The sequence below is a fragment of the Portunus trituberculatus genome, unplaced genomic scaffold (genome assembly GCF_017591435.1).
Source record: "Portunus trituberculatus isolate SZX2019 unplaced genomic scaffold, ASM1759143v1 PGA_scaffold_475__1_contigs__length_85926, whole genome shotgun sequence".
In the NCBI taxonomy this organism is placed as follows: domain Eukaryota; kingdom Metazoa; phylum Arthropoda; class Malacostraca; order Decapoda; family Portunidae; genus Portunus; species Portunus trituberculatus.
In genome coordinates, this window is record NW_025541643.1 from 45,734 (window position 1) to 71,319 (window position 25,586).

At 46.9% G+C, this 25,586-nt stretch overlaps 4 protein-coding genes and 1 non-coding gene across 5 annotated transcripts; 1 reads left to right on the forward strand and 4 right to left on the reverse strand.

Annotated features, from left to right (window-relative positions):
* Positions 1-4,988: 4,988 nt before the first annotated feature.
* LOC123500727 (histone H4-like) lies at positions 4,989-5,384 on the reverse strand. The gene has a single exon (XM_045249366.1). The coding sequence runs from the start codon at positions 5,289-5,291 to the stop codon at positions 4,989-4,991; it is 303 nt and encodes a 100-aa protein (XP_045105301.1). The 5' UTR covers positions 5,292-5,384.
* A 550-nt stretch (positions 5,385-5,934) lies between these two features.
* On the forward strand, positions 5,935-6,051 carry LOC123500734. Its single transcript, XR_006673441.1, has one exon. It is a non-coding gene; the product is annotated as a 5S ribosomal RNA (ribosomal RNA).
* Positions 6,052-10,842: 4,791 nt separating this feature from the next.
* LOC123500723 lies at positions 10,843-12,236 on the reverse strand. The gene is made up of 2 exons (XM_045249361.1): positions 11,615-12,236; positions 10,843-11,222 (listed from the first exon to the last, which is right to left on the reverse strand). The coding sequence occupies exons 1-2, from the start codon at positions 12,219-12,221 to the stop codon at positions 10,870-10,872; spliced, it is 960 nt and encodes a 319-aa protein (XP_045105296.1). The 5' UTR covers positions 12,222-12,236; the 3' UTR covers positions 10,843-10,869.
* Positions 12,237-18,553: 6,317 nt separating this feature from the next.
* Positions 18,554-18,878, reverse strand: LOC123500726 (histone H4-like). The gene has a single exon (XM_045249365.1). It carries the CDS (start codon positions 18,863-18,865, stop codon positions 18,554-18,556), a length of 312 nt encoding a protein of 103 aa, XP_045105300.1. The 5' UTR covers positions 18,866-18,878.
* Positions 18,879-21,447: 2,569 nt separating this feature from the next.
* Positions 21,448-23,598, reverse strand: LOC123500720. The gene has a single exon (XM_045249359.1). It carries the CDS (start codon positions 23,596-23,598, stop codon positions 21,448-21,450), a length of 2,151 nt encoding a protein of 716 aa, XP_045105294.1.
* Between the last annotated feature and the right edge of the window lie 1,988 nt (positions 23,599-25,586).

A 25,586-nucleotide genomic window follows, 5' to 3' on the forward strand; every position in this document is an offset into this window, starting at 1 on the left:
TATGAAAATACCTTACTATAACATCATTAACAAAAATACCTTAAACCACCCAGCTGATGGCTCTGCAATAGCCATAAAAAAGAACTTAACGTTCAAAACAATAGACGACTTTATCTCTGATATATTAGCAATCGAAATAGAAACCTCAACAGGTAAAATAATATTTGCCACCTTTTACCAACCTCCTGCAAGACAGTTCATCCCTATTCCCGATTTCATAAATCTCTTTAGACGAAAGACACCAGTATACATGATCACAGACTTAAACGGAAACCACCCATGTCTGGGCTACCAAAATTCCAACACAAAAGGTAGACAGATACATACTTTAATACACAATAGAACCATACAGCATATTGGCCCCAACTTCCCGACATTTTACAAACATGAGAGAGGCACTACGCCATATATAATACTCACCAACTACAGAACATACCACAACACTCGTATAACACCCGGCCCCCTCACCACTAGCGATCATATCCCAATAATTATGACAGTTTCAGCCTCACCAATACTGATACCGGCGCCGCCAAGACTGAACATACACAAGGCTGAATTGGACAAATTCAAAGAGCACATAGAGAATAATCTGAACAACGACAACTTAAACCTCACTGAGCTAGAAAACATTGACACTGCAATAGATAACTGGCATAATTCCATAGACTTTGCAATTAAGAATTACATCCCAACCACTACGTATCGACAGCTGCCAGCCCTAAGACTTACTGAAAACACAAAGCAAATGATAGTGAGGTTTAATGCTATCAGAACCACTCGCTTAAGCATGGCTGGAGTTACCACCTTTATAGAACCTATAAATATCTCAAAACTGTACTGGAAGCAAAGCTATTAGAAGAAAGTAATATGAATTGGCACCGATTAATAGAGGAAACTGCAACCATGTATAGAAACCCAGAAAAAATCTGGAGCAAAATTAAGATTATAACAGGCAGTTCTCCCGCAGACCCACATTATTTGATAGATCAGAACAACACAAAAATATATACAAAAATGGGAAAAGAACAATTACATAGACAACACTGGGCTCAAATATTTAGGAGTGAAGAGGAAGAGATTCAAAGCTATATGCAAAATAACCAACACAGAATCACGCCATACGATTCTACTGACATTACACGCCTTGGAACGAATATAGTAGACCAAACAATAACACCTGATGAAATAAAACAAATAATTAAGCATATTAAAAACACAAGCCCATGAGAAAGCGGAATCAATAAAAACATTTTAAAACAGCTTCCTATAAAATGCAATAATAAGACTCTCTCACATATTTATTTAAATAACACTCTTTCTGCAGGCAATTGTAAGATTAATTCCAAAGCAAGGAAAATCACCATATAAAGTCGAAAAATACAGAACAATTTCATTGCTTGAAGTACCTGGAAAAATCTTAGAAAGGATTATCAACAAAAGGCCTAGAACACACCTAGAAATCAATAATATATATAACGAAAATAAATTTGGATTCAGAACAGGAAGATGTACAACACACGCCCTTGCAGTAATAACATAACAAATCGCTCAACACAAAGCTGACTCAGGGCAGTGTCAAGTAATTTTAAGAGATGTCACCAAAGCTTTTGATAAGGTATGGCACACCGGATTAAAATATAAGATCCTTCAGTTACAACTACCTATCACTATTTTGAAAAATTTATCTCTGAATTTCTAGACGGTCGCCAGGCAGCAAAAAAAATCATAAACCACATAGGCCCAACATTTGAATTAGCATGCGGAGTCCCACAAGGCAGTGTTCTCTCACCCACTCTATACACAATATATACTAACGATCTTGAAATTTCCAATAGACACATCAATATAAGCTATGCAGATGATATAACACAAATATTAGGGTATCCTGGCAAATCAAAAAAACATAATGAACAAACAGACAGAAAGAGCAATATTACATGTTAATAGATTTGAAGAATTATGGAAAATTCAAACGAACCTTACGAAATTTACGCTATTACATCTGGGTGCCAAACAAATCCACTGAATATAAAAGATGATTTAATAGAATTTCAATACGAGAATAAATGCTTAGGACTACACATAACAACAAATGGATACATTAAACATATGAAAGAGAGGAAAATAAAGCCCTCGCAGCTCTTAAGAAACTATACAGGTTACAAGAAATGTCAAATAAAATAAAAAATAATCTTGTAAAAGCTCTATTACTTCCGATCCTAGACTATCCCCCAATACCCATTCATTCTCTTAGCAAAACACAAATAAGCAAGTTACAAAAGGTCCAAAATAAAGCACTGATATTTGCGATGAATCAGAGGTACCAATACACACTGAACAACATACAACTACATGAAATCACCAATACTCCACCCCTAAATATCAGGCTGCATGAGAAAGCAAAAAAAAATATGGGATAGATTAGAAGACCTTGAACACCAACAAATCATTACACTAAAAGAAAATAGAGAAAACATCTATCGATACAACCGCAATTTCCCTAGCAGTTTAAGTATATACAACACCTCACCTGAACCAGTATACAAATAATACTTACCATACTCACACTCGGCTGCTCCAACTCCATTACATATCGAAATCCCTCTACATTCCAACACCCCTGTAAAGGACAGATCAACATTAATACACACTTACCTGTAGCAGGGAAACGATGCGTGCTTTACGATCTTTGCTGTTCTCCTCTGCTCCGCGCCCTGAGTTGCTGGGGCGGGAAGTGTGGGTCAAGATCACAGTGTGTGTAGCAGGTGGCTCCCTGTGGACCTTCTTCCCCGTTCTGGCAAGGGGTGGTGTCCACCGGTCAATGCTTGCTGCGGGGGGAGGAAAGGAATCGGCTGGGCCAAAGGTAGCATCAAAACATTGAATAAGAGACCTTAAAACTTAAGACAACCCAGTCCTTTAATTGTATGAGAACAAACACATTGAAACTTAAGAGACAATCTATGCACCTGCACTGTGTACATATGCAAAAAAATAGCAACGTGGAATGCCCACACACTATTATCTCTAACTTTACTTCATTACTTCTAGCTATTACCTTCATCTCTACACACTCTTACATCACTTCATCCCACTTTACTATACCATTCCGGATTCCGAAGAACAGATAACGCACAACACACCGACTCGCTCCCGCAGCTGACGGAGTGTTACTTGCTAATAATACCACTACTACTTGTTAATCCCACCTACTACCACTACTACTACTGCTCGCCATGTCCGGACGCGGCAAAGGAGGAAAGATGAAGGGAAAGTCAAAGTCCCGTTCCAGCCGTGCTGGACTCCAGTTCCCGGTCGGCAGGATTCATCGCCTCCTGAGGAAGGGCAACTACGCCGAGCGAGTGGTGGCTGGCGCCCCCGTGTACCTTGCAGCGGTCATGGAGTACCTGGCCGCCGAAGTCCTCGAGCTTGCCGGGATAGAAATGCTAATGGTAGAAGTTTTTTCTCTATTTTTTTTTTGTTCCGGCCTGCAGCGCTGCAAAAAAAAAAAAAAAAAAAAAAAACACCTCGCGCTGAGCAAATTATGGGATTAGAGCCCGTGTATCAATGAGGACCTTGCTTCCCGCACACACCCTTTGTGTTGCTCTCTTGCTTCCCTCCTGGCTGGTAGGTAGCCAGCGGGACAGGGATCAATTAACGCGGTCGGTCACTTTGACTTGTGATCTCACTCGACAGTCATCCAAGAGATGCGGATTAAACGTTGTCAAGTATTGCTGTGTTTGCAAAAAAAAAAAAAAAAAAAATGCGAAATATGTTCAGAGATAAACAAGATGCTTACTCCAACTTCCCTTTTCTTTTTTTTTTTTTTTTTTTTTTCTTTTCTTTTAGAGTATCACAATGTATATAATACAACACCGTTCAATTACCAAGTATTAAGTACCTACCTGACTTAAGGTGCGTATTGGTGCGTGCAAGTGTCCCCCCTCTCTTGCTTCCCTCCTGGCTGGTAGGTGGTAGGTAGGGACAGGGAGGAGTGAGTGACCCATGGATTAACGCTTTCACTTTGACCTGTGATCTCACTCGGCGGTCATCCCCGAGAGGGGAGGGCGCGCGGATCAAACGATGTCAAGTATTGCTGTGTTTGTTTGCAAAAACAATGCAAAATATATTTAAAGATAAACAGAAACTCTCCAACTTTTTTTTTTTTTTTTTTTTTTTTTTACCTTTAAGGTGCGTATTGGTACGTACAAGTGACAGCGCTGCAGGCCGGAAAATTCCGGCAGGAAAAAAAAAAAAAAAAAAAAAAAAAAAAAACCTAAAAGATCTCCATACAAGTAAGCGGTCAGACCATAGTGGATAAGGTGGTGGACGTGGGATCGGGCAGACAGACAGACGTTCACGCGTCGGCTCGAAAGAATCACACCACACACCGTTTTGAAGGTATGTCAGTCGGCGAGGGGGATTTAATGAAAGGTACCTACCTACATGTCACCGCGGTACCCAGGTTCTATCTAGGTGGCTACACCAAAGATGATGCGCTTCGGTGTTGATATGGACCCTCCCTCCTTGTATGGGTACCACTATAAAGAAATAAAATTGCCTGCGCCACTAATGGGCGGAAGCTTAACAAACAAACAAACAAACAAACAGCACCTGTAGCAGCGGTTGGTGTCTGACCTCACATCACTTAGTTGATAATTCTTTCTCTTTCATTTGATTTACCTTTGAGTGATAAAACAAAGAGGAAAACAAATAGAAAGAAAGGAAAAGAAAAAAAGAAAGAAAAAAAAAAAAAAAAAAAAAAAAAAAAAAACACACACACACAAATTGTAATAATGACGTAAAGAGTAGGGACAACACTTTTACTTGGAACAACCATAGTCCTAGTACTGTAGTGTTAGTCTATAACTTTTTCCTTCTCTTCATTTGTGTGGACCTATAAAAGGTCCGGGATATGTTGACTCTTTTCTTATGGTGTTTTTGCAGTTGCTGTTGTTGACACCAAATTCGAGACAGAGACACCAGATTTAACCGCCAAATCCGTAGAGGGTACGTCCCTGACGCTTGAGGGCGTAGACGACGTCCATGGCAGTGACGGTCTTGCGCTTGGCGTGTAGATCGGCATTCTTGATGACGTTCTCGAGAAACACCTTTAGCACCCCACGAGTCTCCTCGTAGATGAGACCGGAGATGCGCTTGACGCCGCCTCGGCGAGCCAACCGACGGATAGCGGGCTTGGTGATGCCCTGGATGTTGTCACGCAGAACCTTACGGTGACGCTTGGCTCCTCCCTTTCCAAGTCCCTTGCCTCCCTTGCCGCGGCCAGTCATGGTGACAGATGATGAGGCGCTGCTGCGAGTAGTAGTAGTAGTAGTAGTAGTGATACGACGTCTCGCTCACGAGTGTGACTCCCATCTTTGCCTCGCGGTAATATATATTGAACTGGTTCCATCCCGGTTGTATTAGGGTAACAATATTTCCTGTTTTTCCCACTTGATCCAACATCGCTGGGTCATACGAACACGGTCTCCGTCTCATCGTTGACCCTCGGACCACGCACGTACAACCGAGGTGCAAGCAAGAAAACGGCGTAAAACCAAATAATATCGAGTCGGAGGAGGTGCCAGATTTTCCAGCCAGCGGCATGCATGCAGCGAGCAACAAGCCAACCAGCCAGCCACAGAGGGAGGCAGACTGAGTCTGTGTCAGAATAATAATAATAATAATAATAATAATAATAATAATAATAATAATAATAATAATAATAAGAAGAAGAAGAAGAAGAAGAAGAAGAGAGACAGACAGACAGAGAGAGAGAGAGAGAGAGAGAGAGAGAGAGAGAGAGAGATTAATCCAATAGGGAAACGATATTAAACCAAGAAACACCTAGAAAGGACTTGATTCACAGGGTATACGGAGTATAGTAGGGCAAGCCAGGAAGAATTTAAAGGGGCCTAAAATCTCACATCGAGTGCCAACGACCACACCACGTTGAACACCGCTTCTCGTCCGATCAGCGAAGTTAAGCAACGTTGGGTCCGGTTAGTACTTGGATGGGTGACCGCCTGGGAACACCAGATGTTGTTGGCATTCCATTATTTTTTATTTATCTATTTATTTATTTATTATTTAATTATTATTATTATTATTATTATTATTATTATTATTATTATTATTATTAATTTTATAATAATAATAATAATAATAATAATAATAATAATAATAATAATAATAATAATAATAATAATAAGAAGAAGAAGAAGAAGAAGGTTTGATTTGTCTATTCTTATATTGTTTTACCTGCTTATTTTATTCTTTGTTAATTCATCCATTTATTCTTGTACTACCTCGTGCCTGGATTACCAGACAAAACTGTGTATTCTAAACACACATGAATAGGAGAGGACTCGAACTGACATTTTTTTCTCTCTCTAACATCTATAGATTGATAAATTGCATGGAACCGCTAGCCTAGCTTGGTGCCGGGGGGGGGGGGAAAGGGGGATTAGAATGACCACCTGCACGGACATGTGCTGTGGTCTGTCGAGCTTGGATAGTAACCATTGAAGTCTGAAGAAAAAAAAAAAAAAAAAAAAAAACTAGAAAGTCACTGCAGCGGCTGTGGGAGGAGGAAAGACGCAAGCCGTCAGACTAACCGTGACACACGAGACGCTAATAAATACGCACACTATAGTTTGACATATACATTGTGATGTTCTAAAGAGACAAGTTAGAGGAATTTGTGTTTATTTTTAAATACATTTTGCATTGGTTTTGTAAACGCAACAACAATGCTTGACAACGTTTCCTCGAGCGTTATCACATCCTTCTGGGTGATCGAGTGAGGTCACAGGTCAAAGTGACCGTGTTAATCCATGGGTCAATTTTTCTGAGCCGAATGCCAAGATGAGAGAGAGAGAGAGAGAGAGAGAGAGAGAGAGAGAGAGAGAGAGAGAGAGGTGGTGTGTGGGGAGCAAGGTTCTCATTGACACATAGGCTCTAATCCCTTAATTTGCCCAGCAACGCCGCAGGCCGGGAAATTCCCAAAAAATGCCAACGTCTAAGTCAGATTATAATAATCTGATTAACAATTTGTCTTGGCGATGTTGCAGTGGGTATTGGGTGAATGAAATGATCGATTGCTAGCTTTACATCATCCATCCATCCTAATTTGACCTTAGAATCTAAAATGGTAGCTTTGCTGATGTCAGGTATATTTGAGAAATCATATTCTTTGTATGTAAAATATAATTTTTTTTTTTTGTGGATCGTAGTTACTAAAGTGTGTCTGTATATATATTACGATTTTTATGCTATTTGTTGGTGGCCCTTACATTTGAAATAATTATATTGTGAAATTGTCAACTTTTTTTTTCGGTAGGGGAAATTTTATGTAAATTTATGCAAATTAGCCAAATAATTTTTTTGGGGGATTCGAGGGGGGGGCGAGGGCACCCTCTCCGCTAGATATGGGGGACGCGCGAAAATCACTCTATTTTCTAATTTTGCGATTTATGCAAATATCCGGTAAAATCATGTAAAAAATTGTCGGTGGGATCCTTCTGTTTTTCTCTCCCTCTCTCTCCCTCCCTCCCTCTCTCTCTCTCTCTCTCTCTCTCTCTCTCTCTCTCTCTCTCTCTCTCTCTCTCTCTCTCTCTCTCTCTCTCTCTCTCTCTCTCTCTCTCTCTCTCTCTCTCTCTCTCTCTCTCTCTCTCTCTCTATTTGTGACAAGTGTGTGTGTGTGTGTGTGTGTGTGTGTGTGTGTGTGTGTGTGTGTGTGTTCTCTTCCTTCCTCTTTTATCTCCTTCTCGCCTGCCTCAATTTCTTTGAGTTACCCATGCCATGTCGTTATGGTTTGGAAGGGGGAGTTTTCTGTGGTTGTCGAACACTCTTACGTCATTCCGGTCCAATCGTAAGGCAAGGTTGGGTCACGGCAAACCGTATTTAAAGAAGTGCCAGCCTAAGCGCTCAACTATAGATAATTTTGACACAGACTTACTGCAAATAACAATACAAACAAATAAAGGGCCAATTCATATAGCCACAACATACTTACCACCTCGAAGTGCTTACCTCCCGATAACCGACTTCCACCGACTCGCATCTAACACCGACCCCATGTACATCATTGGAGACCTTAATGCAAAAAAACAAGTATAGGGACACATACCACAAATGCGGTATGGAAGGGCCTTGAAATGTTATTCAATGTTAAAAAAAACTAATTAATCTCGGTCCAAATTTTCCTACATTTATAGGACACAATGCCCTAACAACACCAGACATTATTTTATCAAACACAAACCCGTACCATAATCACACCATACAAGCGGGACCCACCACCGTCTCAGACCATATACCAGTAATTATCACCCTCACCACACAACCAATTACGATTCCATCTCCAGCTAAACCTCACTATAAGTCCGCCAACTGGGAAAAGTTCAAGACACATGTCGATAATATCATACAGGATATAAACACCACACACCTAAAAAAAAAAAGAAGAAATAGACACAAATATTAAGAATTGGTATGATACAGTATCCAAAGCTATTAAATTACACATACCTACAAGAACATTCTCAACAATATGCAAACCAATAACTAACACTGCAATAAAACAAATTCAGTGTAGTCTCAAACAATACTTACAGGAAGCAGAAACTCTAGGCTGGCACTACACAAAGTTCGTTATATATAACACACTAAGGAGACAGCTAATAGAGGAATGCAAATTACAACACACTAAAAACTGGGAAAACAATCACGAACCTAGCACATACCTATCTCTCCCAAAAATTCTGGAACACACTACAAAAAATAAAATGCAACAAGCAAACCATTTCACCCTAAATAATACACAACAAGAAAATATACGATGTGTGATGTGTGTGTGTGTGTGTGTGTGTGTGTGTGTGTGTGTGTGTGTGTGTGTGTGTGAGATTGTGTGTGTGTGACAACCACAACATGTGTGTGTGTGTGTGTGTGTGTGTGTGTGTGTGTGTGTGTGTGTGTGTGTGTAAATAAATAATTTAAAAAAAATAAAATAAATCAAAATAATATTAATAATGATAATAATTGCGGCCAACAAATGTAAAAAGTTAAATATATATAGAAAAAGTAGCTTAGAAAAAGTTCATGGTAAAACTTTTATGAACAATAGCCCGTCACCTGTCAAATCTCCTACTGTCTTTCATTTTTCTAACCTATTCTTCCACTATCACCAACCTTTCCTTCTTCCTTCACCCAATCTATTCTATCCCCCCCAAAGAAAAAGAAGAAGAAAACACGCTCAACTCGCCCAACTGTTCGTTCCGAGCGGCAGTAACTTACTTACTCACCATGGCACGTACTAAGCAAACGGCCCGCAAGTCCACCGGTGGCAAGGCGCCCCGCAAGCAGCTTGCCACGAAGGCAGCTCGCAAATCTGCTCCTGCCACTGGAGGTGTCAAGAAGCCCCACCGTTACAGGCCAGGAACCGTGGCCCTCCGTGAGATCCGCCGTTATCAGAAGAGCACCGAACTGCTTATCAGGAAGCTGCCTTTCCAGCGCTTGGTGCGTGAAATTGCCCAGGATTTCAAGACTGACCTCCGCTTCCAGTCCTCCGCTGTCATGGCCCTCCAGGAAGCTTCCGAGGCTTATCTCGTGGGTCTCTTTGAAGACACTAACCTGTGCGCCATCCACGCCAAGCGTGTCACTATCATGCCCAAGGACATCCAGCTGGCTCGTCGAATCCGTGGCGAGCGTGCCTAATAAGTGTGTCATCCAAGGCAAGCAAGCAACAACAAACAATATCTAGGCCCTCTTCAGGGCCAAAGGTGCTTTATCTAAAGAGAATAATATTACATAGACCATGAATGGGTTGGCTTTGATCCGTATGGTCGAGCGATTTCCTGATTAGAAGACTTTTTTTCTCTCTCTCTCTCTCTCTCTCTCTCTCTCTCTCTCTCTCTCTCTCTCTCTCTCTCTCTCTCTCTCTCTCTCTCTCTCTCTCTCTCTCTCTCTCTCTCTCTCTCTCTCTCTCTCTTTTTTTTTTTTTTCTTCTTCAACCTTCCTCTCTGTGTCTTGGATCCGATATCCCATGTGCATGTTTCTGATCAGTAGTAGTATGTCGGTGGCCGATGGAGAATGACTGCTTTCCCCTCCAATCTGACTTGTAGATATATTGATTGATTGATTCACTGCAATTCAGTCAAGAAAAAAAAAAAAAAAAAAAAAAAAAAAGGAGCGAAGATTCATGTTACAAGCTATAATAACTGTACTTCCTGAGGTTGGGTGATGAAAAATGTTATGTTACTGAAATAGGAGGTATTATCATCATCATTAATCAAGAAGAAGAAGAGCATGAATGCACCCACCCTCATAAGCCTGCCTGCCGTGATTGGTATCATACGTACGCTTAATCATCATCATCATCATCATTGAGATATGGGTAGGTGTTTATTTATTTATTTATCTCTTCTCCAATTTTCTTTCTTATTTATGCATTGATTTATTATATTCTCTTTTCATTCATTTCTTTATTTTTATTGCTTGATTTCATTCCACAAGTCCTCCTCGCATTATGAAAATAACCCGAGTTACTACTACTACTACTACTACTACTACTACTACTACTACTACGGGCTGCTGCTGTTGTGCAGTGGATGATGGATCTCTTTGCTCTGACTCGGTTGCGAGCTTCATTAATGACGAGCCAGCCATCTAGCTCATCCATCCATCCATATCCATCCATCCGGCTCTGGTGCACCAGCGGCGACCACCATCCACACTTGTCTATATTGTGTCTCCTTTTTTTTGGATTCAGGTGTGGCTCCTATGGAGCCGGGTAGGGTTTGAATACTGTCTGAGACAGCAGTTGCTCTTTTTTCTTCTTTCCCCCCTTCTAGCTGACTGACAGTCAGTTTACTTGGAGGAGGTGTACTTGGTGACAGCCTTGGTGCCCTCAGAGACGGCGTGCTTTGCCAGTTCGCCGGGCAGAAGGAGACGGACGGCAGTCTGGATCTCCCGGCTGGTGATGGTGGAGCGCTTGTTGTAGTGTGCCAGGCGGGATGCCTCGGCAGCGATGCGCTCGAAAATGTCGTTCACGAAAGAGTTCATGATTGACATAGCCTTGGAGGACACGCCAGTGTCGGGGTGGACCTGCTTGAGCACCTTGTAGATGTAGATGGAGTAGCTTTCCTTCCTCCTCCGCTTCTTCTTCTTGTCCCCTTTGGCTATGGCCTTCTGAGCCTTGCCAGCCTTCTTGGCAGCCTTTCCTGATGCTTTGGGAGGCATGGTAGTAACGGCGTCGTTCAACTTGCGAAGAGTTGTGTTGTGTTGCACCCGACGTGTGTGTGTGTGAAAGGTATGCCACAAACGAGTGGCGTGGGCCTTAACTGCATTAGTGGCGGCCCACAAGTGATTTCAAAGATTTGGAAGAGGCATCTATTTGACACTTGGGGAGTCTGGCTTACCCACGTGTAGTGGGTGTCAGATACACCCTTTGTGTCTAAGAGTGTCTCTTCTCGTGTATTAAAAGTTGAATTCTTCCGTCCTTTGTGCATTGGGGAGTCTGGCATACCTGCATATAGCAGAGTGCAAGATACACCCCGTTGCATCAGTACGAAAAGAATTTCTTTAAAAAGTGTTGTGAGGAGAAAATGTTAACGTGGGGGCGGTAGTGCCCTAACGAGATCGATGAGTTGGTTAATGTCTGTGTTTCTGATGACGTGTGGCGCGGCAGATCCTCTTTCAAGAAAATGTGCTGTTCTTGGGCATTCTTCTACATAGTGTATGAGTGGCGTGTTTGAGGGTGTGTTACAGTGTTTGCATGACTGAGGAAGTGTGTCTTTGAGTTCATCAAAGCAGTGATAACCAAGACGGAGTCTGTGTAGTCTAGTCAAGATATGTCTTGGTAGGTTATATGGCGGATGTGGGGAGACACTTGTGATGCAGTACCAGTTGGCACTGGGGGATCCTTTAGCTACGTGCTGCTGAAGGTCATAGCGGCAGCGTATGAGAGCAGCTTTTTTGACAGTTGTGTTAAAGAGTGACAAGGATGGGGCGGTCCTGGCATTGATGGCTGGGAGTATGAGGGCATCTCTCGCAGCCTGATCAGCGAGATCATTTCCTTTAATACCAGTGTGGCTAGGAACCCAATTGATGGTGATAGATCTGGCCTGCTCTTGGATTCTTTGCGCTTTGGCATGGATGGAAGTGATCAGGTGTATGTTGTCTGAGATGTACTTTTGTTGAAGGCATTGGATGGCTCCCATGGAATCTGTATGTATGATGATGTTTGCTTGACGTGTTAGTGCGTGTTCAAGAGCCTTTCCGACGGCGACTAGCTCTGTTTGCAGGGTGGAGGAGTGGTCAGGTAGTCGGAAGTGTCCTGTCTCTAGGTTGTGCACGAATGCAGCTGCAGCTCTGTTTGTGTTGGGATCAACTGACCCGTCAGTGAAGTAGACTTCTGCATCATTGTCTCTTGCAGCGGTGAAGGCTTGCTGGGCTTGGTGCGTTAGGTCTGTGGCTGTAAGACTTGATTTTTTGTTTGTTAGCTTCACAGGTGAGAAGCGGTAGCTGGGAGCCTGCCATGGAGGTTTTTCAGTGTAGTCTGGGTGTGGGGCGTCGGTGGCTCTTGTCAGGAAGAGTGCTCCGAGTTTGAGGGACTTGATGCCTTGTGCAGCTTTATGAGCCCATGTCTTTTTCCTGAAGAGATCTTCGTTTTGGGCGAAGCTCTGATGGACCCTGGTGATAGTGCTTTTCCTTGTGAGGCTTTCTTGCCCAGGAGAGTTGTGTTCATCGCGTGGACACGATAGGCTATTTGTGCGATTGCAGTCTCTGCCCTCAGGTTGCAGAGTTTTGTCCATCGTGGTGCCCCCATTATCGTCCGAAGAGCCTCGTTTTGCAAGGTGTTCGATCTGGCTTGGCGGAATAGTAGCGAGGATGGTTGCTGCGTAGTCTATGATGGATCTGATACCCTGAAGATAAAATGTTCTCAGGACTTGGAAATCGGCTCCGCCTTCAACACCAGTGATGGCACGCAGTGCATTGAGTCTGGGGCGGACTCTATTCTGAATTGTGAGGACATGTTGTTGGAAATTGAGCCTGTCGTCCATCCAGATTCCAAGGTACTGATGGCAACGTGACCACTCGATGTCATCTAGCTCTATCCTGAGCGGGGGTGGGGTTCTGTTTCCATTAAAATGTACAGCTTTAGTTTTTGTCAAGTTGATTTTTAACCCAAGAGCAGAACATTTTTCGAATACTGCTGTTATGGCGTTTTGAGCTTTCAGTAGATAGTGAGGGCCTGTGGTGACGATGGCAATGTCATCTGCGTAACTGAGAAGTTTGATGTTGGACCCTAGCTGCAGGGACACGAGTTCCTCCATCAGTGTGTTGAAAAGATAGGGACTGAGGAGACTTCCTTGTGGCGTGCCGTTGTCGAAAGACATATACGGGGAGAGATGCCCTTGAAAACGCACTCTTGCTTTTCTTTCAGTGAGGAAATCCTTCGTCCATCTCAGTAGTTTGCCGCCCACACCTTTTCGTACGAGTGCTGTTAAGATGGCTCTTGAGTTTGCAAGCTCGAAGGCCTTTTCCATGTCTAGGAAAATTACAGCTGCCTTTCTATCGGATATGGTGGTCAGCATCTCATAGAGGCAGTCCCTCGTCCCTTTGCCCCGAGTGTAGGCAAAGACGTTTTCGTGGAAAGGCCCGGTCGTCCACTGGAGTCTGTGCAGAATCATTTTCTCGGCTGTTTTCCCCAGACAACTGAGTAGCGATATGGGTCTTTTGGTTTGGGAATTGGATGTATAGTAGCCCTCTTCCAGGCGGCAGGGAGATGTCCTGTGTCGTATGAGCAGTTGATGACACGCAGAAACACATCGTTTGCAGTTGGTCCTGCATGTTGTAGCATGGAGTATGATATTCTGTCAGCGCCTGTTGCTGTGTCAGGTCTGGGTTTCATGGCATCACTGAGTTCTCGTATTGTGAAAGCAGCGTCAGATAATCACTCTTGTTCACATGCTCTTGATATGCTGGTTTCTTGATTAAGGAGTTGTTCTCGGAGCATGTCTAGTGATGCAGCGGATAGCTGTTGGGAGCTGGCTCGTTCTACATATGCGCCGATTAGTCGGAGGGCCTCACTCTCGGGATTAGGGTGAGTTGGTGGGTGAGGTGCTCTCTGTCCAGTTGCCTTTTTAATATATTTCCACATCTCGCTGAGTGAAGTGTGGGAGTTGTTACGTTCACCGGTTAAACTGGTAAGATTGTCATCGGGGAGCCGGTGAACAATAACAGTAAAAAAAAAAACACTGCAGGTTCAACTGGTGAGGAAATGCGAAAGGGGGTCACTTTAAAAAGCTATTTTAATAACCCATAATGAAATTGACACATATATAACAAGAAACATGAAACACAGATATATAACATGAAACCCAGGAAAATGACATACACATATACATATAACACAGTAATAAATACAACAATAAATAACCCAACTTAATATCTAACAATAATCCTAATCCTATATAGAGGCAATGTGGAAAACACGGACGAGGGGAAGTGATACTTATGCGGTGTCGCAGTGGTGAAATGCTGGGTGATGGTTGATCCCACGGTAGACCCAAGAGGCGTTGTGTTCACTGGTTGAGGCTTGGATCTCAACTTGCTTTTCAGAAAGCCAAGAGCTGGCTCAACAGTTCCGGTTGAGTCGAAAGGGGCCGCGTGAATCCAACTTCGGGACAGTAGCGGGGCTTCATGAAACGGTGACGTGGAGGGTTCATGAAACGGTGGCGTGGAAGGTTCACGAGACGGTGACTTGGAAGGGGAGGCGGAGAGGTGGCGAACGAGGTAACAAGCGGAGGAGGTGATGGTAGTAATGTATGTTACGGGTGGGCCGTAACAGAGTTCATGCCTGAGCACCATTCAAGCCACTTCTCTCTTCGAATCTTCTTCTTCCCTTCCCTTGCTGTCCTGATTGCTGCTCTAAGGAGGTCACGGGTTGTCTGTGTGTTATGTCGTCGGTTAAGTTTTTTTGGCGCTATTGATACGGTGGTTATATTCTTTAACCCTCTTGTCAAAGTACCAGTGATCCCGGTATTGCTGCTTAGGAAATTTGGTGTAGGGGATATCTTTGTCTGCTGCTTGATGGAAGACATTTACTAACCGCTGTTCCATGTCATCAACAGTGAGACCTGGGTCTGTAGTCTGGAGGGCTTCTAGAAGCGCTTCATTGAAAAGTGGCCAGTTTGCCATTTGTGTATTCCATCTCGGGATTGGTTTCTGGGTTGGCAGTTTTTTGCTGTTGATGGTGATGGTGATAGCAAAGTGGTCACTAACCAGGTGATCATGTATCTCCCACTTCGCACCCTGACTGAAATGTGGAGAGGTGAAGGAAAGGTCAAGGACTCCTCCGGCTATATACTGTCGGCTCTCCAGTGTTAAGAAGTACAGCTTCTTTTATGCTGTCCATCGTCTCGGCGAGGTGTTGCCCGGTTCGATTCGGTCTGGAGGAATTGAGAACGTTGTGATGGGGATTGAAATCCCAACCGATGAAGACTCCTGTGGTGGCACAGAGGGCGAAATGTTCACCTGCATCGAGCTGTGCCTCAGTGTGATGGTAAATGTTATAGACTTGTATGCACTCGTGTTTCAGCTGTATCGTGACACCCACGACTTATGTGCCATCACCACAGTGGATAGGGTGTTCGATTCGTTTGCTGGGGATGCTATTTTTAACTAGTACAGAGCATCCGACGGTCTGTCCTTCGATGGCAGGGAGATGGTAGGCACTGTATCCTGGGAAGCGAACATTTCTGTCTTCTGGGAGCCGTGTTTCTTGCAGCAGGATTACATCTCTTCTGTGTACAAAGGCATCGGCCATCAGTAAGTGGAGCTTGTTCCTGATGCTGCAGCAATTCCATTGCAGGATCTTGATCGCCTGGCCGTGTTCTCCCTCGTCAGGTTGGCTAGCTGCGGTGTTGTTTTGGTTGCCTGTTGTGATGGGCGGTGCTGCTGTCTGTTCGGATTGCGCGTTAGCCCGAGGGCTGCCTTCTTTCGTTCTATGTTCGCTGATGCCGGTGTTGTCCCCGGTGCTACCTGATGGGCAGGAGTTGGTTGTGTTGATGGTGATCGATGATGAGATGGACTGCGAGCTTTGCGTGGTGGGAGTGCTTGTTTCTTCTTGGAGATCTTGGCTACAACTGTCTCCGTGAGGGAAGCGATAGCATCCGTTGGTACCTCCTTGCCCAGCATGGATACTAGAGCAGATTCGAATGTGTGGAACATGTCCTTCAAGTCGTTTCTGGAGATTATGAGGTGCTCCGTTGGTTGTGGTGTCTGAGCTCGTGGGGGCGTCTTTGACATGTTTATTCGTTGGCGTGGCCGGCTGCCCGTCCTTGGTTGTTGTACTACTGCTCCGAGCGCTGTTCTGGAGGTTGTTGGGAGTTGGTGGGAGCTTCTGTCCTGTTTCCTCAGGTCGAGGTGGCTGCAAGTGCTGAACGGCCTTGAGTGACATTGCTTTTGGCCAGCGAGGGTCGGTGCCGGACCATCCATTGCTGCTGGGAGGCTCGCTGCACGTCTACGATCTCCTTGCGTGCTGTGCAGCCCTTTTCCAGGTATGATGAGGTATCTGACAGTTGGGGCATCTTGCTATGGTTTCCCCGCCTTTCTTGTGGGTCTTGATGCACGTTTCCGTGTCGTGAGTCCCTGCACAGACTCCGCATTTGGCAAGAAGAGTGCCGTTTGCCTTGTGGTGGCCGTACCTCTGGCAGTTGAAACACCGTAGAGGTTCTTTGCTGTATGGGCGTGTGTAGAAGGTGCCCCAGTTCCCTAGGTCTAGTGAGCCAGGAAGGGCACCGTGGACGGTGATTGACACCTGTCGTGTCGGTTCTCCGTCCCGGGAGGTGAATCTTTCCGCTGTTATCCCCTGAGGGTGTCTCTGAATGATGGAGAGCGGCATCAGCAATGGATAGCGAAGTAGCACCCCTTTGGTGCTGTAGGGTGTTGTTGCTTGAAGACGTATTGGCTTTCCATTCAGTACCCTCATATTCAGGATGGTGTCGTGGATTTCCATCGTTGGTGGAGAGAGGAGGACTTGTCCTGACTGCAGGAATTTCATGGGTAGCCTTTCTCTTGTGCCCAGTGCGGCCTCGATTGCTTCCGCAACATCCACTGGTGACTGGAAGCCGGCTGTGGCCGGAATGATGATCTTTGGAGTTGCGCCGGTCTGAGGCCGGGAGGTGGGAGCCTTTTTTGGCTGTGGTGCTGCTGCCTTCCTTGCTTGCTTTTCCTCGTACTTGGTTTTGCGAGCTTCTTCATCTTCATCTGGGGTGACCGAGGTGGAGGGTGCGGGTACAGAGGTTTGCCCAGGGGCGCGGCATTTGGACGGTGGTGCGACGTCATTTTCCTCGGAGTCTTGGTGAAACCCTCTTTTCAGTCTGTCGATGCTCATGGAGCGTTCTCTTGGTGAGATGGCCCTTGGGTCGCGGCGGGATGTCTGGTCTTCTGCGGAGGCATCTTGTGGTTGGTCCATGTCTCTGGGGTATCGTGGTACTGGAGTCTCTGTCATCGGTTGTTTACTGGTACAGGATCTCGATTTTTCTCTGACCATGCTTGCCCAGGGTTGCAACCTCCCCTGTGCAGGCGTGTTCTTACTGGCGCTGCCTCGCAGTTGGTGGTTGCTAGCCGACTGCCCGGCTTCTAAAAGCCGTCGAGACAATCCCGCCCTCCTCAAAAAGCTACGAAAAAATCAGAAAAAAAAGAAACCTAGGAGGTTATGAAAGGCCCTCCACAAAAACTGATGTTACCTGTACCTGGCCCCGCAACTGAGGCTGGACCCGCACGCTCACGGGCTTCCTCAGCGCATCGCAGGCTGTCCCTGCTTCGGGAGTTCTGGAGGCTTTTTAGGTCCTCCAGCCCCCTCACCCAGGGACGGTGAAACGGAAGGAGTGAAGAAGTGAGAGAAAAAGGGGAAAGCCAAACAATCCTCCTCTACGGCCCAGCACACCGGATCCCTCGGTCACAGGGTCTTACCCAAACTGATATTCCGTGTGGGGATCACGTGTGTGAAGCGCCGTACAGACAGGAAGGGCGAAGGGTGGGGAAACGCGCTGGAGCAGCGTAATGTCTATTCAATTCGAGCACCTAAGTACTCAAAGTAAAAGTAGCTGGAGTGCGGGAATCCTGAAGGAGCCCCGTAAAGCAGATGCTGGAGAAGGTTGGAAAGAGCAGCGAGCTTGGCTCCAGAAACCTACTCAGGATCGAGGTTCCTGGGTAGACCGGAGCGCTGATTGGCTGGTCTGCAGTCGCAGCGATCTTCACTCTCCTATCCTACTCAGAAGATGAAGTTCCTGGTCGAGGAGGAGCGCTGATTGGCTGGGATGTTGAGCTGCAGTAGTTCAGCTTGCGAAGAGTTGTCTTTGTTGTTTGCTGTGTTGTTCTTCTTCCTTCTCCTTGTTCTTCTTGTTGTTGCACCCGACTTGAAGCAATCCTGCTCAGGATCGCGAGTCGCCGCGAGAGCCAGCCTCCCGGTTGGGCGTTACGTGTTACGTTTCTTATGGTGTTTTTGCAGTTGCTGTTGTTGACAGACCGACCGACTCCAGATTTAACCGCCAGATCCGTAGAGGGTACATCCCTGACGCTTGAGGGCGTAGACGACGTCCATGGCAGTGACGGTCTTGCGCTTGGCGTGCTCGGTGTAGGTGACGGCATCCCTGATGACGTTCTCGAGGTACGCCTTTAGCACCCCACGAGTCTCCTCGTAGATGAGACCGGAGATGCGCTTGACGCCGCCTCGGCGAGCCAACCGACGGATAGCGGGCTTGGTGATGCCCTGGATGTTGTCACGCAGAACCTTACGGTGACGCTTGGCTCCTCCCTTTCCAAGTCCCTTGCCTCCCTTGCCGCGGCCAGTCATGGTAACAAATGATGAGGCGCTGCTGCGAGTAGTAGTAGTAGTAATGATACGACGTCTCGAATTTTTTTTTTGTTGTTAGTAATTGCGGGTACAAAAAACTCACACGGGCTATGGTGGCCCGTTCTGTTCTTGAGTTTCTTCTTAGCGGCGCTGGTGCCGCTTTTTCTTGTTCTGGCTGTCTTGGCTGTCTGAAGAGTCGCTGGTCTTGTTGCAGTACTTCATTATATCGGCCATTAGTTTTTCGCAGCTCGGGAAGTAGTTCTTGGTGGGCGGTGCATCGTCCTGGCTGAACAGGGTGTCCCACTGCCACTGGCTCTTGTCCTTGGTGGATGTGGCAGCTTTGAGGGTGGTCTTTATGCCCTTTGTTTATCAGTCTTCTGTAGGTGCTGGGGAAGTAGTGGTGTTGTCAAGCAGGTCCGTGGTGTGGCTGTGTAAGCTTGTGTCCGTGCCTACTACGTCCACGACCTCGTCCTCAACCTCTTCTTCCTCGTTGCCCGTTCCCTCCTCCATGCGGTCTTCGTGGCGAGGTTCTTCTTTGGACAGCTGGCGTCTTTTCTTTGTCTTTTGGGTACGGTGGCGTGTGGTGGTGAAGACTTCCTATGGGATGGTGATGGCGGGCAGCCCGTTGTCCTTCAGCAGAAGCGGTATCAAGGTCTGCAGACGGCGGGTGTTGTTGCCTGCAAGCACTTGTGCCGTACAGATGCAGGCTTTGATCTTGAGATCCGCTTCTGCTGCTTTCTCGGCCCTGGGAGATAACTTAGGGCGGGGAGGAGGGCGTTCCAGTTTTCCATCCCGAGTTACCTCTCTGGCCTCTGGTCCCTTCTTTCCCTTTAAGGTGGTGAAGGTGGCGGTGTCTCCTTCTCGAGGAAGCAGCTTTCTGAAGGATCTCATTAGGCCAGAGAAGTGGACAAAGAAGTCTTGGTTGGCTTCGGAGTCACGGATTAAACCGAATCCAGACTTTCTATTGTACCACTTGAAGGTACCTCGGTGTTGCTGAGCTGCCATCGCAGAGGTGTTGTCGCTCTCGCTTGCCTGAGAGGAATGACTCGCATTTTTTTCTTCTTCTTCTTTATCTTCGTGGGTAGAAAACCCACACGGGCTATGGATGGCCCGTCTCTTGAAGTAGTCTTTTGTCACTGCCATGGACGCGCCCACTCCCGAAGGTCGGGTTCCTCGGAATTGGCGGTTGGGGAAAAGTGAGTTTAAAAGTGTTTTATACATTTATTAAAGTGTGGATGGATCAAGAAGTACTCTGTAAAGCAGAGGGACCTACAGCTTAACGTGGACTCCGAACCACGAGACAGTGTGAGAGGGCGAGCGGAACGGAGGGAATTGTCAGAGATGGAAAGTTGCATAGAGATGAAGAATCCAAGAGTACCTCTGTAGAGCAGAGGGGTCATTTTCATTATAGTGGCCTCATCCGAACCACGGTAGGATAGTTATAGTTGGAGGTAGAGAGTGAAGCATTGGAACGGAGTGTATTGTGGGAGTGTAAAGGGGTAAAAGTAGCGTCAGTGTAAGATTGCCTCTGGAAAGCAGAGGGGTCATTTTGTTATTGTGGCCTTATCCGAACCACGGTGAAATATGGAGTAGTAGAGTGATGGGAAGGTCGGAGAGAGGTGAGAGAGAGAGAGAGAAGAAGAGAGAGAGAGAGAGAGAGAGAGAGAGCAAAAAATAATTAATTAAATAAAAAATAAAAATAAAATAAATAAATAAATCCGAAAAATAATAAAAAGTAATAAAAAAATAAATAATAAAATAAAAAATAAATAAATAAATAAATAAAAAATAAATAAAAAAAAAAAAAAATAAATAAATAAATTAATTAATTAATAAAATAAATAAATAAATAAATAAAATAATAATAATAATAATAATAGAAGGAAAATGACATAGTGTGACTGCTGTGGGGTGGGGCGGCAGCCTTACCTGGCGCTTTCGAGGAAGGCAGCAGTCCATCAGGTCCCAGCTCCGGTCACACCACTGCAGCTGTGTGCTTCCCTTTGCAGGGCGCCGCACACAGATGGTTTGCTCCCCGCAGCAGTGACCCCTGGTACTTGATTCCCGATGTTGGTCACATACGTACGGGGCCCTAGCTAGTCACAGCCCGTCACAGGCCGAAAGGTGGAGTAGTGGTCATCAACTAGGGGCTATCTGCGTCCAACCTGTGTCTGTGTGCTAATTAGAGGATCATACCTACAAGTGTATTGGTGAAGTGTCTGGAAGTGGTCTGTCGGTATCACGATAGTGTCGCTGCAAAAAGAAAGGACGGAAAACGCAAGACAAGAGTAGACAAAACTGAATACAGCTATAGGGTGGGGCGGCAGCCTTACCTGGCGCTTTCGAGGGAGGCAGCAGTTCATCAGGTCCCAGCTCCGGTCACACCACTGCAGCTGTGCACTTGCCTTTTGAGGGCGCCGCACACAGATAGTTTGCCCCTCGCAGCAGTGACCCCTGGTACTTGATTCCCGATGTTGGTCACATACGTACGGGGCCCCAGCTAGTCACAGCCCGTCACAGGTCGAAAGGAAGAGTGGTGACCGTCAACTCGGGGCTATCTGTGTCCAGCTTGTGCCTGTCTACTATCTAGGGGGTGCATACCTTCGTATGTGATCCAGTAGTTTCTGGTAGTCGTCTGTTGCGAACCTGACCAGTCTCGCTGCAGATGTCCATCTATCGCTGCTCTCTACGTGGCCGTGCCTCGCTGCCAGTGCTCGAAGCGGACCCGTTGCCTCGCAGTCCAGCAAATAGTGGATCAGAGGTTCCTCCGAGAAGTCCCCACAGTGCCTGCAGTGTTCTCCTTGGAAGTCCTCACCAAGCGACCTGACTGTGGGATAACCCAAGCGTAATCGATGTATACTTACTCTGTCACACCTTGTGATGGAGTTTGGTAACACCAGTGGTTCGCCATTGGTCGTTAGCGCCTGCCACTGGAGTGTGGCGGAATGCGCCTCTGCATCTCTCCGCAGCTCTCGTGCCCTCTGTGTGGTAGCCGACAGTGCTAGTTTCTTAATCTGTTGGAAGCTAAGAGAAACATTAATTGACGGTTGGTCCTGTGTCAGTGCTCTATTGGCCTCATTGTCTGCTGCTTCATTCCCTTCAATACCTATGTGACTAGGAATCCATGCCAGTGTCACCGTTTTGCCCTCGTCTTTCAGTCGAGACAACAGGAGCCTGGTCATGGTAATAAGCCTGACGTTATCCCTGACTGGGGTGCGTCTTAGGGCCTGCAGCGATGTCATTGAATCTGTATAAACTATTATGTGTGTGTTGTTATGCTGTCTGGCGTGTAAGAGAGCGGAGGTTATACCTACAAGTTCGGTTTGCAGGGTGGAACAATGGTCAGACGTCCTCCAGCCATGTCTCTCCTCGCCGCACACAAATGCTGCGGCTGTCCTACCTGTGTTCGGATCTACAGAGCCGTCTGTATAATATACCCGAGCACCTATTGTACCTGTCTGGAGAAAGGTGTCATTGGCCCTGGCAAGAAACATATATCGCGGGCACTGTGTCTTCTTGCATGGTAGCGTAGTTGTGTGGATGGTGGCTGCTGCCACTGTTGTCCATGGTGGTGAATCCATGTAGCCCTCAATCTGTCTGTCCTCCCCCCTTCCAACCAGGTCCACGTCATGGAGCGTTAGCTGTGTGGCGTGCACCATGCTGCGCAGCCAAGTCTTCTCCTTGAAGAGCCTGTGGTCCTGTGGGAGAGTGACAAAAAGGCGCCGGCGAGCCGGGTTATTAATGGAGCTGGTAACAGTTTTGGCAACAAACGTGGCTGCAAGCTGCTCGATCCTCATTGATAAAGGAGGTAAGCCAGCCTCATTCTGTAAGGCCAGTACATTGGTCCATCGGGGAGCCCCGAGGATGGTTCGCAATGCATGACTCTGTATTGTCTCCAGGCTCTTCTTGTTGCTATCAGCAAGGGACACTAACCCCACTGCTGCGTAGTCAATCAAGGATCGGACAGCCTGTACGTAATACAGTCGCAACACACGGTGGGTTGCCCCAGCCCTAGTGTTAGTTATTGCTCTCATGACGCTTAGACGCGTCTTCGTTCTTTCTTTGAGGTACTCTACCTCTTTCCTAAAGGTCAGTCTTTGGTCCACCCAAACTCCAAGGTACTGGTACGCCGGCACCCATTGTAGGCAAACACCCTGGATGCTGAGACTCCTATCATGGGTAGGTGTCATCACGGCCATTGCCTGTGACTTTTCAGCTGAGATCTTAAGCCCCAGGTCCATGCATACAGTGGCTACTGCATCAAGGCCAGTCTGCGCTCTGGCAACTCTGTCTCCCTGGCCAGTAGAAACGAGGGCCAGATCATCAGCATAGCTGAGAAGAGTGACGTTTCTGTGGAAGGGCATGCTCACAAGAGCTTCCATGAGGATATTGAAGAGCGTGGTGCTTAGGACTCCTCCCTGCGGTGTGCCGTTCTCAAACTGGTAAATGTTTGAGACTTGGCCCTGGAATTTTACTTTAGCTTTGCGGTCGGTGAGATAGTCGTGGGTCCAAAAGCGGCCACTGACTCCTCTCGTTACCAGCTTGTCAGCTATAGAGGTTGGTGAAGCCAACTCAAATGCTTTTTCTAAATCGAGAAAGACTACTATAGCTGGTATGTTGTTTATCTCCGCTAGGAGCGAGGCGATGCTGTCCGCAACGCTTCTCCTTTCTGCAAAACCATATATGTTATCATGTGGTTCACCTAGTTTCCACTTGAGACGATTTATAACCATTCTCTCGGATGTTTTGGCTACACAGCTTCACCATGCTTCTCAGCATGGTGTAACTTATTCTGTTCTCACCTGGGGCGGTGTCTTTGCTAGTTTTCTCAGCCCTCTGCAGTTCCTGCAGCGTAAAAGGCTGGTCTGTTCAAGCTGGGCGTTCCTTAGCCGCTCTGATACGGGCGAGTCGCTGAGGAAGCAGCTGTTCCTGGCGTCTCTGGGCATCTGCGGGGAGTTGCCTCGTGTCGGCTCTTTGTGTGTAAGAGAGGATGAGCCTCTCAGCCTCCTCCCTGGCATTAGGGTGTGCGGGGCTCTTTTTTGTCCTCCTTCCAGTCGCGCGCTGGAGGCAGGCCCAGAGGTCTTTGAGTGATGTGGATTGCCTGAAGCCTTCACACCATTCTAACCACTTGGCCTCTTTCTCTTCTCGAGCTACCTGTCGCGCATGGGCCACAGCTTCCTTGAGAAGCTCAAGGTTGGCTTGTGAGCGTGACCTGCGGAAAATTTTCCGCAATCTGTTCACCCTGTGATTCATTTCCTTTACGCGCTGATTGTGAAACCACCAGTTTTTGGTCGGTGGCTTGTAGCCGGTGGTGACCGGGATCGCCATGTTGGCAGAGCTGACTAGTGCATCTGTAAAGTCGCTGTCAAACTGGTCGATATCGTCTGTGCGTGTGTAGTTTCTCCACCAAGTGGCCATCTCTCTACGAAAGGTGGCCCAATTCGCCTTCCTGAAGCACCACCTAGGCGCCTCAGGTTGTGTGTGTGGTGTTGTTAAGTCTAGGGTGGTAACCACCGCAAAGTGGTCACTAGTAAGAGTCGGGTGTACAGACCAGCCAGCTCTTTCAGCTAGGGCAGCTGAAACAATGGTGAGGTCCAGTGGATTGCCATGCAGGTGTGTCGGCTCACCTGTGTTAAGCAGTCTGGCTCCTGGAACCTCCTCCAGTAACATTGCAAGGTGGCGCCCTGCGTTGTTGGTCGGACTTCTGGAGTAGAGGATTTCATGGTGGGCATTGAAGTCCCCTCCAATGAGGACCTCCTCCTCTTCCGCCAGACTGAGCAGTTCGCTGAGATCGAGCTCTGCCTGCCCTGGCTTGTACACGTTATAAACGTGTAGCTCTGTCCCGTCAAGGAAGAGAGTGACAGCTTGGACCTCAACGTCCTGTCCACAGCGTATGGGCTGCTCAATCACCCTGTGTTGAATGCTGTCTTTCACAAGAATCAGGCAGCCCCTCGTTGCACCTCTCTCACTGACCAGGATATGGTGTGCAGTGAAGCCTGGGAGCTTGACCTGCTCTGGATTCGTAACCAGTGTCTCCTGTAGTAGACACACACTAATCTGGTCCTCTATTAGCGCGGCATGAAGCAAGTTTCTGTTGCTCCTGAGACTGAAAATGTTCCATTGCAGGAACTTCAACTTACTCTCATGGACCATTTCTTCGTTTAATCGGTGTCGATGTCGGTGACCTGGGTTACGCTCTCTAGGGTCGTGAAAAACCTGTTGCAGCTCCCTATGACACCGGTCAGTGTCCTGCTGGTAGTCTCGCCTGGCGGGAGGGTCTTCGCCAGGTTTTCTACCAGGCTCTGCAGGAAGCTGCGAAGCAATTGGTGAAGCTGCTCCCTGTCCTTGGCGTTCTCTCGTGTGGGGCGGGAGCGGCTCGGCGATGAGCCTTCTTCCTCCGTGTCCGTGTCTGGGGCGCAGCGTGGGCCTCCTGTTCCTCCGCTGAGCTCAGGGGCTGCTCTCCCTCGCTCTCTGGTGGCCCTAAAGTCCGTGGGGCTCTGTACTTCCGGGGCTGTCGAGCGTCTTGGCGACGCCTCCGCTCATCTGGTCGGGGGTGGCTGGCGTCGCCTCGGCGCCTGGGTCTCCTGTGCCTGCGGAGCTTCTTGAGCTCCCCAAGCGTTGTGCTGTGGTGGAGGGGCTGGTACCCATCGCACCCCTGGGGTGGGGGGACGTGCGGTCGAGGCGCGGTGGCTGGGAGCATCCTCCTGGGGTAGCAGTGGGT